The sequence below is a fragment of the Haemaphysalis longicornis genome, unplaced genomic scaffold, assembly GCF_048455015.1.
Source record: "Haemaphysalis longicornis isolate Haplotype H1 unplaced genomic scaffold, Haemaphysalis longicornis Haplotype H1 scaffold_8, whole genome shotgun sequence".
Classification (NCBI taxonomy): Eukaryota; Metazoa; Arthropoda; class Arachnida; order Ixodida; family Ixodidae; genus Haemaphysalis; species Haemaphysalis longicornis.
In genome coordinates, this window is record NW_027526445.1 from 106,346,540 (window position 1) to 106,358,547 (window position 12,008).

The 12,008-nt window shown below is 47.7% G+C and overlaps 1 protein-coding gene across 1 annotated transcript in view; it reads left to right on the top strand.

The window, feature by feature from the left end:
- LOC144148160 (kelch domain-containing protein 3-like) overlaps positions 1-12,008 on the top strand; it is a 35,341-nt gene extending 23,333 nt beyond the window's left edge. Inside the window, exons 5-9 of the mRNA XM_077679742.1 lie at positions 1,422-1,508; positions 2,837-2,945; positions 6,272-6,369; positions 7,671-7,749; positions 11,901-12,008. Of these exons, the coding sequence (XP_077535868.1) occupies positions 1,422-1,508; positions 2,837-2,945; positions 6,272-6,369; positions 7,671-7,749; positions 11,901-11,961 (434 nt within the window). The 3' untranslated portion in view covers positions 11,962-12,008. The remainder of the gene's footprint in view (positions 1-1,421; positions 1,509-2,836; positions 2,946-6,271; positions 6,370-7,670; positions 7,750-11,900) is intronic.

Consider the following 12,008-nt stretch of genomic DNA (forward strand, 5'->3'; position numbering starts at 1 on the left):
CGGGTTTTATATTTTAACACGAAAGTGTTTTATGCCAGGATACACCAATATTTGACGTCATATCCGTCACGGAAATGCCGCCAGTGCACCTTTCCCGAAGCGACCCGCCAGGAAGACATCGCTCGCCAAGCACACCCACAGGACAGCCGTCGTCCCGCAAATCATGCTCAGCTGCAGATTTCGCTGGACATTTCACTTTAGTGTTTTACCAATTCCTATGGCAGAGGAATCAACCACATTTTTTTTCGTTGCTTGCAGATTTCCAGTTAAGGCTCGCGGGAATGACGCATAAACGAAGCCAAAAGGCTAGACATCCGTGAACCTGAACTCACGCTTCAAAGATTTATTTCAGAGTGAGAAATTACGTGATTTTCGCCTGCTGCTTTCGCACGGCGCTCCAAAGAAGCAAGCTCGTTTATCCCCGTATTCAAAAACCTAAGTATCACTTTTGCCTTTTGACACTCTCAGGTGTCTTAACGCGTTTCAAGAACCAAACGTATGCCGAAAAGGCGTTTCTTCGCGAACGTGATGCTATACTCCCCACTCGAAATTGTTGAAAGGGTGATAGCTGGGATACTCTACCGGGTGGAGACAGCCACCTTGAGACAGTCTTCTTTCTCGCCAGCGAAGAAACATTCAAAATTGCGAGCTTGCCTTAAAAAGAGAATACATTTCGTTTTCTGGCAGCAGAATTTATCACCGACGAACCGATAGCACAGATATCAGTGGTGACAAGCGACTGCTACACTTAACACAAAAGCCCGTGAACTGCACCCTGTATTTATACTTTTTGTTCGAGCAAGCACTACCCGTAATTTTCGCTACACGTGCAGGTGCCGTCAAAAGTAATTGGAACACGGTATCGTAAATTTACAGGGATTTCTTCTTGCGGAAACTGTGTGGCTGAATTGGTGTGCACGTCTAGCTTCCTGTAAAGCGGAAGTGGCTGTCATAAAGCCAGTAAGACAAATATTTCTTAATATTCACAAATCCTTGTTCCAATTACTTGTGACGGCATCTACACGTGTTGATATCCTTGGTAAACGTTGTGTGGATTTATTTCTGAACCGTCCGGTTTACGAAAGGCCAAAATCACTCCGGATGGTTGGACTGCGGTGTTCATGCTTGCGCAGTTGGAAGGACGCCAATCTAGAATCAACAGAAACGACATGCGCCTTCTGATATTCCCATTCTTATTGAAACCTTGATGCGCTGCAGGGGAATTGGCGTAGATACCAGCAGCATGTTTTCACGCGCTCCGTTTAGGGACATTTCCCCGAGTTATATATGGCTTATCGTGTTATGTGAGAGGGCGATGTGCGGAGAAATAGATGGCAGGGAATTCTCTGTTGTCTTAGGAGCATTTCGGGGATAAAACGCCATCATTGCTGAAACTGTTGCGTTTTTACACCTCATCCCAGTTGTGTACAATGGCGAGATGTACCTGTTCGGGGGATTCAACAGCCTCTGGCTCACTTTCTTCGAAGACCTGCACAAGTACAACCCAGGTGAGGATCGCGCTCCTAAATGTTTTAGGCATTAAAGGGAAACTCCCGTCATTGCTACATTTTTTTTTGTTGCTAGCATTGGCAACGTATTAACAGTGTCCTAGCCTCGGTGGAACTCAGTATAGGCCGGCTTTAACAAACGGGTCTGTCGCTCCGCCAGTCTCTCTCCGGACTGCAAAACGTACCCCAACGGAGAGGGCCCCATTCTCACAAAAACCGGATGTACAGAAGAGGGCCCCCCGCGCCATTGCAGAGAGAAGAAAAAAATCCACGCATCTCCACGAAGTGAACAATGACGAGTGGGCGAAGCACTGGCGATCGTTCTTACAGTAAATCACCTGTGGCATTGCCCACTCGCGTATGTAAATGAGTGACAACTCGTGTGTACAGTTTATACCATTTCAATCCAATCCAATCCAATCCGATACAATTGAATATAATCCAATCCATTTCAATTCAATCCCATCCTATCTAATCCAATCCAATGGTCCTCGCGCATGCGCAACACTGTGTACAAGGACGCCAAGCCCCGGACAAAGCGAGGTCCTAAGGTGCTGCGCCCCTAAAAGGGGCGCAGCCGTGTGCTCTCGTCGCGCGCCAAAAACGGACCGACGGAAAGGGTTCCGCACAAAGCCGTTGCACGACAGGATTCGGAGGGAACACGTTTCGGCTCGCCTCCTGGCCTTGAGGAAACAAACAGAACCCTTTGATTTGGCCCGTTTTTACAGCACAGTGAACACAACAGGCTCAATACCTACCCTCCAGGGACGCGCTGCCTGAAGGCCTTCAACCTTGAAAAGGCCTGAAGGCCTTCAACCTTGAAAAACGAGTGACGCGCTGCATGTAAAGTTTGCGAAGCGGAAGCGGCCAGCGCTGTATAACTTGGAGTGCGAAGCGTGCCCTTCGCGCTTCCAAGGTTTGTGCCACTGTAAAAAAAAACGATCAAACATCGGTAATGCGAAGAAGAGGAGTTACGCCTGCGTTGTAACTGCTCCAGAGACCGATTGAGGAAACTGGCTGGGGAAAGGGGAAGGGGATTTGGTGCAAATAAGTGCTCCTCCGAGGCTCATTTCTGAGAAAATTAATAAAGTTGGTCGAATGGTAAGCCGAAGTATGTTGCTCGCGTCGTGTAAGCGCTGCTGTATATGAGCACCTACCCATATGTTGATCTTCGTGTTGACGCCTTGCCCCTCAACGTTTGTTGCCGTAAGTGGAATGATGCTGCTGAGGTGTCCATTCGCCGTTCGCCTATCTTCGGGCGTCGCTCTTTGACCCATCCGTGGAGTTCGGAACTAAGTCGTGCGCTCGCGTACCGCCTGGCCGTGCAGAGTCCTCCCAGTGGAGCCCGGTGACGCCCCTGCGCAAGGGACCCAGCGCCCGCCGGGGTCACTGCTGTTGCGTGGTGGGCGACCGGCTGTTCCTTTTCGGGGGCACAAGGTGGGCACCCCGCGGCCCGTAGCAGGCATTCCGGTTTTGCTCTGGAACGGTTTCGCTGTTGTCGCAGTGTCACAGCAATCAACGGAAGGGTTACCATGACTCTGCCTTTATTAGGTTGGAGTCATGGCAGAGTCAGCGTTGACTATGTCAAGGGAATCTCCATACGCTACCCTGACTAAGTGTAAAGAATCGCGAGACTCTTTCTAAATGAGAGCAGTGTTACTCTACCAACTGGTCGATTCTCAGCGTTCTTATCGGAAAGAAAAGTAGTTTGGTATCTTCTAGGTCAGTTTGGAGGCGGGCGCCGGTGTATCAACACGTTTAATTAACGTCGTTAAAACAAGCTAATGGGCGAGCCTGGTGCATTATGATCGAAAAATAGAGCGCGACGTAGACAACGACACAAGGAAGAACAAGCGCTTGTCCCGTCGTTCTTCTTTGTGTCGTTGTCTTAAGTCGCGCTCTATTTTTCGATCGAGTTTAACTAACGGTTGCATCTGACCGGAAGTCATGGGCTTGTACCTATCTTGGAACGGAATATCGCACCGTGGAGCCAGACCGACCTCTCGTGATTCGACCATTTGATTATACGCTACGTGCGTGGTTCGAAGCGAAACTTTGCCCTTACGTTTACGTAAATACGTCACAGCGCATTGCCCTCATTTCCAGGATCCCTCCTCGCTAGCTGGGTGGTGACGATTCCCTGCATTTGTGTTCACAGAAACAATAGACACAGTAATGACCATAAAATGACAAGAAAAGCATTGAAGAGCTCTGGTATATAGGCAACTACTTGGCGTCTGCTTTTGTTAGATGCGGAAGAGATCAAGATTCGCCCGATAATGTGGGCGCTGGACACTTGACAGGAGCCAATAGTTTCCTTCTACAGTAAGGATTTGATTTTTTGATTACATGCGAATATGATTTCGGGCGCCATATAGCACACAAGAAACTTGACCACGCTTGTTTCCAGCCGGATTCTGGAGATTTGACACCAATGTGCGATGATGGAGGCACTGACTTATACGGCAAAAACTACAGACGAATTTTTCGGAAAACCTAAGGCTACGATTGATTTCGAAAGATCGGCTATGATCACGTGATTGGGCCTTTTCCCGCCCCAAACCCGCCTAGATTACAATCAAGGCTGGCAACATACCGTTGTTTCTCGGCCATGCGATTACACGCGCCTTCTTACCCTCTTTCGACGTGGTGACGCCGTTGTAAAACTTACCACTCGCGGCGGCACAGTGCCATCGTGTGATATGGCTCTGGGAGCGTACAATTGCATACTCGTACAGCAAGGCAAAAATTTGGGGCGGAAAACCCGTCTTTCCGGCCCGAAGTCATTTAGTTTGTTGCATCCATAGATAAATATCCCCCATCGCGATATCTTCTCTTGCTACCGTGTAGAGTCGGCCGGATCTGTGCGGTTAAAGGAGCCATGAAGAGAACATACGACTTTGTTTAATTTAAAAGAACTAGGATTCAGTATCTCACTCAGCTCCATTACAGCCACAAAATATGTTTTTTAACGAAAAAAAGCAAGAATTATTTAAAAACTTTGAAATTTTGCCCCACAGTGACGTGTTATGGGCAATAATGACGTCATACGGGCCAACAATAAAACATAACTTTTAGTGCGTTAACTGCACGTTGTCGTTCAATCGATGACTCCAAATGGAACTAGAGGCCCCATTACAGACGTCCAGTCAGGTGTCGTCGCGACAGGTCAGTGGCCGCCAATCGTACAAACAAGGTTCCGTGACGTCATAAAAAAGTTGCGGGAAATTGGCTAGGGGGTCGCGACTGCTTCACATGTTTTCTTTAACATCTCCGTTATTTGTTCGAAGATTGCGATGATATTGTTATCATTGTTATCGGGACTAAGCAGTCGTTTTAATAAACCCAACTTGTATTTTGTCTTCATGGCTCCTTTAAACCAGCCGAACGCATTAGTTCGTTTTGTTTGGTTGTGCCTAACGCCGCTCGCGACGGCGCGAGACAGAATGTATGTTTTTATCTTTGTTTTTTTCTGCTTTAATCACGCCTTCCTTTTACATAATTTTTAACCCGCGTTCGTGTTTATAAATTTTCATACAAAAAATTCTACGTAAATTTTTACTAACAGAACGCTGCAGTTTTTGTTGGTGTGCCGGTGTTTTGCCTTAAATTTGCCCAACCCTACCTGCGACTAAGCATTATTTACATAAATGAACAGTCCACCAGTGGCTGCAATTTCAGAAGGTCTTGTCTACTTTGTCTGCAGGTTCGTTATTACACAAATAATAAATATGGCGCTGGTGAATTTTCGAACGAGGAAAAAAATGAAGCAAGATAAGCGCAGATGAAAACTTAAACCCAAAGCTTAGGTTACTAGCCAAAGAATTCCACACATTAAAAATGCACGCCGTCAATTTAAGCACCACTGGACAACATTTTACACACGATTTAAAATACGCACCGGTATGAGAGTGGCGAAAGAACAACGGCGACGTGTAGTACCCATAGGAAATAACCTCAAAAGTATTGTTGCAGCTTGCACTATAGTGGGGCAAGGTTGAAGAAACAGCCGAGCTGGCGGCGCCTCTCCATTCGCCGGAGACCCAGCGGTTCCGAGCCAACCCTACGAATAATCCAAATCAAAAATTACTCCCACCTCCCCTCGCGGGAACCCCTGTGTAGATGCGACGCATAGGGGGTTCCGTTGTTGTTTCCGTTAGGTTGATTCTCCCATCGCGTGAAACGTGCCGTGAACTCCCTGCCGCGGCTATGACGCAACATGGCGCGGTTATGACGCAACTCAATCCAACACAATCCACTTTAATCCAATCCAACTCCAAATCCAATCCAAGCCAAGCCGAGCCAATCCAAGCCAAGCCAAGCCAAGCCAAGCCAAGCCAATGCCTCTCGCGAGAGAGTGTTCGCTATCGGAGAGGAGAGGGAGTGAGCGGCGGAGAGCGCAGCTCGCGCGGCGAGGAAATGGGGGAGGGGTGTGGACGGGCAACAACAACGCCGTATGGAGGGACAAGGCGATTGAATGAGATGCAGTCGCATCTAATAATGCTGTGCGCTCGGAATGCGATGATAGGTTAATCGGATAGACGCCGGTTTAATAATACCAGGGACGCATGTAAGATTCCCACCACGGGAAGCGTTTTTTTTTCCCTTTCCAGTCGGAGGTTGTCTGTTCGCGTCAGACAATTTGCGGCCAGTAAAAACAGCTCCGCTCTTAAAAAGGAGAGTTTTTTCCACACTCGCAGTGCACACTGCGTGGCGTTGAAGAGAGTAAATTTCCCTTTTCTCTCCCACCGCGCCTGGCGCAGCCCGGTGTCCAGCAAAGGCAGCATTCTGGAGAGGATGCGCGAGTCGCTGGAAGGGACGCAGTTCATCGATCACACGGACCTCCACGTACTCGACTTCGGTGAGCGCCTACTCGTGGCTATCTTGAACACACTCATTTCTCACTCACTCACTCACTCACTCACTCACTCACTCACTCACTCACTCACTCACTCACTCACTCACTCACTCACTCACTCACTCACTCACTCACTCACTCACTCACTCACTCACTCACTCACTCACTCACTAAACTAACTAACGAATAACGTTAGCAAAACGCCACGTTACTACCTTTATTTCCACTTCACTGTGGCCAGGTCACTTTGAAGGCAGTTATATTTAAATGTATGTCGTAGCACCTGCCGGCTGCTGATCAATGGTTGTCCCATTATCTTGAGAAGCTAAACCGTTTGTTGACTTTCCCCAATGTTCAATGCGATGCAGTCAACCAGTAAGAACGAATGATATTTGAACGGTGTTTGATACAAGCGCCGTTCCCGTGAGCATAGCACACTGACGGCACACTTACCCTGTAGGCCAGGGCCGTACCCAGAAATTTTTTTCGGGGGGGGGGGGGGGGTTATGAATTTTGGGAAGGGGGTAATTTTGCTGAAAGCAAGAGTAAGTATTGTTTACGTGCTGCCTGGAAAAGATTTCGGGAGGGGTTTGAACCCCCAAACCCCCCCTCTGGGTACGGCCCTGCTGTAGGCTGAACGATAAGTGGGCCCCCTCCTCGGAGAAATCTGGCTACCGTTGGAGACCGACACAGAACCTACAGAAGGCCCGAGCAACTGGACATCCCTGTAGGCAGAAATGTTGGCTCACATCGTCGACGCTTAGTGCATGATCGGAGTTTGCGATGCAAGGCGTACGTGGCATTCGCCGAAAGCACATACGTGCGGAATAGCACATACCAAAAAGGGGTTCATGGCTTTGTAACACGCGTATCAATCAATCAATCAATCAATCAATCAATCAATCAATCAATCAATCAATCAATCAATCAATCAATCAATCAATCAATCAATCAATCAATCAATCAATCAATCAATCAACGAGCTCTTACCCACCAATAACTTAGCTATCTCAAGAACTCGATTTCTGTTAGTTAAATATCTAATCAATTAGGTTCAATCAACCTCTTTTGATTTCTAGATGAACTGCTTTTCGTACGAAGTTTCTCCATAGTTGTATATGGAATTAAGCCGTGACACAATAGGCCTTCGTTTATAGCGGGTAATTTGATGCATTTTCGATTCGGTCGAAGGCAGGCATTAAGATACGGGGAACAAGAATAAGAATGGGAGGCGTCATTTTTGTTCCTCACATAAAATTATCTCTTCGGGGGATCAAGGAGCCTGCATGCGTTTTCTCTTACAGCGCCTTCGCTGAAGACCTTGTGCCTCCTAGTATTCATCGACTCCCACCAGGACGTGAACCGCCTTCCCGAGGAAAACAAGTAGGTTTACGTTTAGTGTTCGCCCCCGCACACTGCCCAGCCATTGGAAGTTGGGCTTACCATCGTTAGACCGATGTCTAGAGGCAGCGTCTTACAGCCGTAACGGGGAGGCTTCATTTTCAAACAACTTGTCAACCAGGAAATTAAGGCAGAAGAAGTCCGTGGATAATTGCAGCTCTTTCTGCATAATTGTGTCGTTTCCAGGACCACAAGGTGGCATATTTTGTGACTGCAGTCGAATGCTATATAGGCTTGAATTTCCGGCCCGGGTCAAATGTTCCTCTGATGTGACTTCGCTGCCAATGAAGTGCCTATCTGAAGACGTTTCTGAAAGGTTTCAAAGTTGCCGAAGCTGAAGAACCAGAGTGAAGTAACGTTGAAGGTGGCCGTAAAATATAACGAGGGGAGTTTGCTACAGTTTGGACACAACTTGCGGGTTGTTCGTTTCGAGAGGGTATTCCCAGTTCCATTGCCCCTCACAATTTACGTTTGTATCCGCGTTCCATTTTTAATACCCTTTCTCGGGTTACTACGGTAGGCATGACGTAGCAGTGTAGCAGCAGATATCTTGGGGGTCTTTCTGAACCGTGGGTTCCGACGTGTCAAAGGGAAACTCAACACCTGTCACAGGGACCACTGCTTCCGGTACCGGAATAACAAAAAAGCAAAACGTACCGCAGAAAAGCTCCAGAAGCTGTTGCTGAACTTAAAGGGGCACTGACACAAAAATTTTGCATCTTGTTTTTTTTTTTTTGTTGCGATAAGTCGCTAGTGACCTACTTATCACCTGTAAAAACCTCATTTGCTTCAGCGTGCGACGGTTGTTTAATCAGGCATTTTCAATGCGGCCAGTCGCAGTTTCGGTTTCAGCGGGTGCCGCGAAACGATTGATTTTATGTGAACAAAGCTGACCACGTGACCGTCGGAGGGATATCACAGAGCAGAGCCGCCAAGGTAAATATAAATGGTAGCGAAGGCTCGCGCGAAAAGCGGTTCAGAACCTATTGCCAGCAACATCAGCATGGGGGCTTATGGGAGTAGCGATTGAAGCGCGACTAGGTGAGGAGGGAACAAACACTAGTAACAAAAAACCAAGTTTTATTCAACAATAAAGCAACATTTATATTTTACGAACTGTATTTATTTTTGGATCACATTTATTTAGGCACAGTGTGCAAAGAACTTATGAAAATGTTGTTCATTCTTAAAAACCTTTTTTGTAGCGCCCTCTGAAGAATGGCACATGTCATTTTTCTGTGATGCAGTCATTGTGGTTCGGAAAGGAGCACCTTAAGTTCGTCTGCTAGGAAACGCCCCTCGCGTGTTTTGGTGGTGCGCATTTGCATTCGTTCTTCTTTGTTAATTTAGTGTGCCCTTAATTTTTGCTGTGCGTGGAGTTGCGAGGTGCGTCGTATCGTGGGTGAACACGTTTAGAACCGTGCCCGGCGGGCACGGTGAACTACGGGACTATGCTGACTATGCTGCCAACGGTTGGAGCGGAGCGCTTTCCTCGGTACCTACGGAAACGATGTGCTGTACAAGGTTTCAACAGCAACTCCCGTACGCCTGGCGTTTCACTGCACCATTTTCCTCTCTTTTTCACAGGTAACGCGAAAATATGGTACTGTTAATACGTGCACGGGGGTTGTGTAAGGGGACGTGGTGGTGCTTCGAAAAATAGTGGGTCTAAAGCTTTGTTATGTCACAGTTACCTCTTGATTTCACCTCAGGTTGCATCGGAGCAAGTGGTGTCAATTACTCTAGGACTTCTCAGCGTATTCACACTTGTATTCAAATGATTCACTTTAATTGTCGATCTCAGTGCCTTCTTTATTGCATTACAACGCTTGTAGTGATCGTTGCTTCCCGCAAGCATTATTCCCATCGCAGTACTGTGTTGTGCTGCTCCGTGCTGCCCTGCTGCCAGATCTTTCCTGCTTTTTTTACTTATCTGTTGCGACACTTGCCTAAACAATGCAACCATAAAATTGCCGGCGTGAATCTTGGGTGAAGTTCTGAAAAACCCATGTCTACTTGATAAGACGCCGGGACAGCTGCGGTGTGCTCGCTTCACTTTCGTGAATCCGCATTACTGCGGCCTGGTTTTCTGCGTCAAGATGCAGTGCCTAGTTCTTTTCACTTGTTTCGAAGTAGTTCTGCTGTTGAGGCTTTCATTGCTCATAATACTATGTGTTACAGGTAAAGTCAATTTTTTGGCTCGTAAAAAAATCATATGATGTAGTTTCCACGAGCATTTTGTACTTATTGTATACGTGCTGATTTTGTACAGTGTGTTAAAGTTGTTTTATGTTTATGCTGGAATAAAATTCAAATATCTTGGTTATAGCTTGACTATGCGTTATTTCTTCTCTTAGAACTGAAGCACACAAACCGAGCAAGCATTATATAACATTGATCTATACTTAAGGCACGCACGCAACCTGCGTAAGTGCGACGCAATTAAACAGCCCAGTAGTGGCGTTGGTAGAAATTTGTATCGGGGTGAGGAGTGGGCACATTTTTGGTATGAAGGGGGGGGGGGGGAGAGTGGTTGAGTGTCATTTTGTGCTCTGCATCCTATGGCAAAAAAAAAAAATTCCGGTCGGGGGTGTACGTGCCCGGTTCCCGGTTTGCCACGCACTGCAATCAAAATAAACAACTGATTGCTTTTGTACAGCAGTTGAAGACATGAATGCAGAATAAAGTTTCAGAGATAATGCAAGATGTTTTCAGCAACGCCGAGGTTGATCATACGACAGTATGCTTAAGTACGTTTCTGTAGTCACGAGTCTGTACTAGTTAGGCTGGCGTTGACTGGAAGCACACACGCCAACGGCTCGCCAACTTGCGTCAGATGGCAATGACATGAGCCCTGAGCGATCAGAGGCGCGCTAAAAATATTTTGAAGTCAAATTTTCGCGCTAATGCCACCAAAATGACGTCACTTTTTGACCGGATCTTGCTTCACATCCGGTTTGTTTTTTGTTCTGCCGGAAGTGTTCCCTCCTCACACAGATGGCGCTAAGCCCCATGAGCAGCTCGAGAGCCGCCATTTTCTGAACTAATGGGCTTCTATGGAACCTTCGCTACCAGTTACATTTACCTTGGAGCCGCCGTAGCACTGTCGAATCCGCATCGCCGGCAGTTTCTGCGAATGCCCCCACGTACTGATCTCGTGAGCCGCTTAATTAAAAAGCGACCGTGGACGTGACGCAGGCGCTGCGAGTGCAAATGCTACCGCGGCTAAAGAACGACGCGCGACGCTCGAGACAGTGGGTGGCAAGACGCACGCTGGGAGCAGCCGGCCGGTCTGCCTACAGGTCCGCCTACAGATATGTTCGGCTTAGCACTGCGGCGGATATTCGATTGCCGCTCTCGTAAGCGGTGCAGATGACAATTTTTAATGCAACCCGCCATCGCATCATTAACTCCTTTCTCATAAGCTGCCACTTGGGTACAATTTCGTGCAGCGGTAACAAGCTATCACTCGAGCTACCTGCGCCGGCCTGGGCCACTTCGCGGCCGTGGCCGCCGCCTGCACAGCGACCGTGCGGCTCGCTCAGAGGGCTTTGCGTGTCTCCGGCGCGTTTTCGCGTCCAATGTAAATACCAAGTAATACAAACAGTGCCTGGAATCGCTGTAGAACATTGGTCGCGGCCAGCTGTCCGATGAGCTGATGAAATCACAGCGCCTACGCCACCAACGATCGGGTCATTCGTTCTCGAGAGCAGAAGCTCCGCCTTCCGGCCCTCCGATTGGAGCGGCGAGCCGGGCCAGCCGGCGAAAAACCCCGGATGTGTGGTAGCAGCAAACACAAACTCGTGATGTGTTTGGATGTTGTTTATTTACAAAATATCCGCGGGATGTCGATTTCGCGCGGTCCTCTGCTGGCTGCTCGGTTGCGTTTCGCACACTTTAAAATTGACTTTAAAGATGTTCTAGGCTGAATTCGCCGCCGATATTTTACAGATGATGTATATGTGTTCACACCAATCTACCTACAAAGTTATCTCGCCTTCAAAATTTTGTGTTGTGCCCCTTTAAGGTGTGATGTGCAAATGCAATAGCAGTAGAAGTGCAATTCTACAGGTACAGGGAAGGATCGTCTGTCAGTGCTGGCTCTGACGGACACTTTACCCTTCTCTTTACAGGTGGGAGATCAGCTGCATGACAAAGAGGAACACGGTCTCCAGCCCACACCTTTGTTCCTGAACGATACTACCAAGTCATGTCAATATTTTTCTAATAAAATTTCGCCA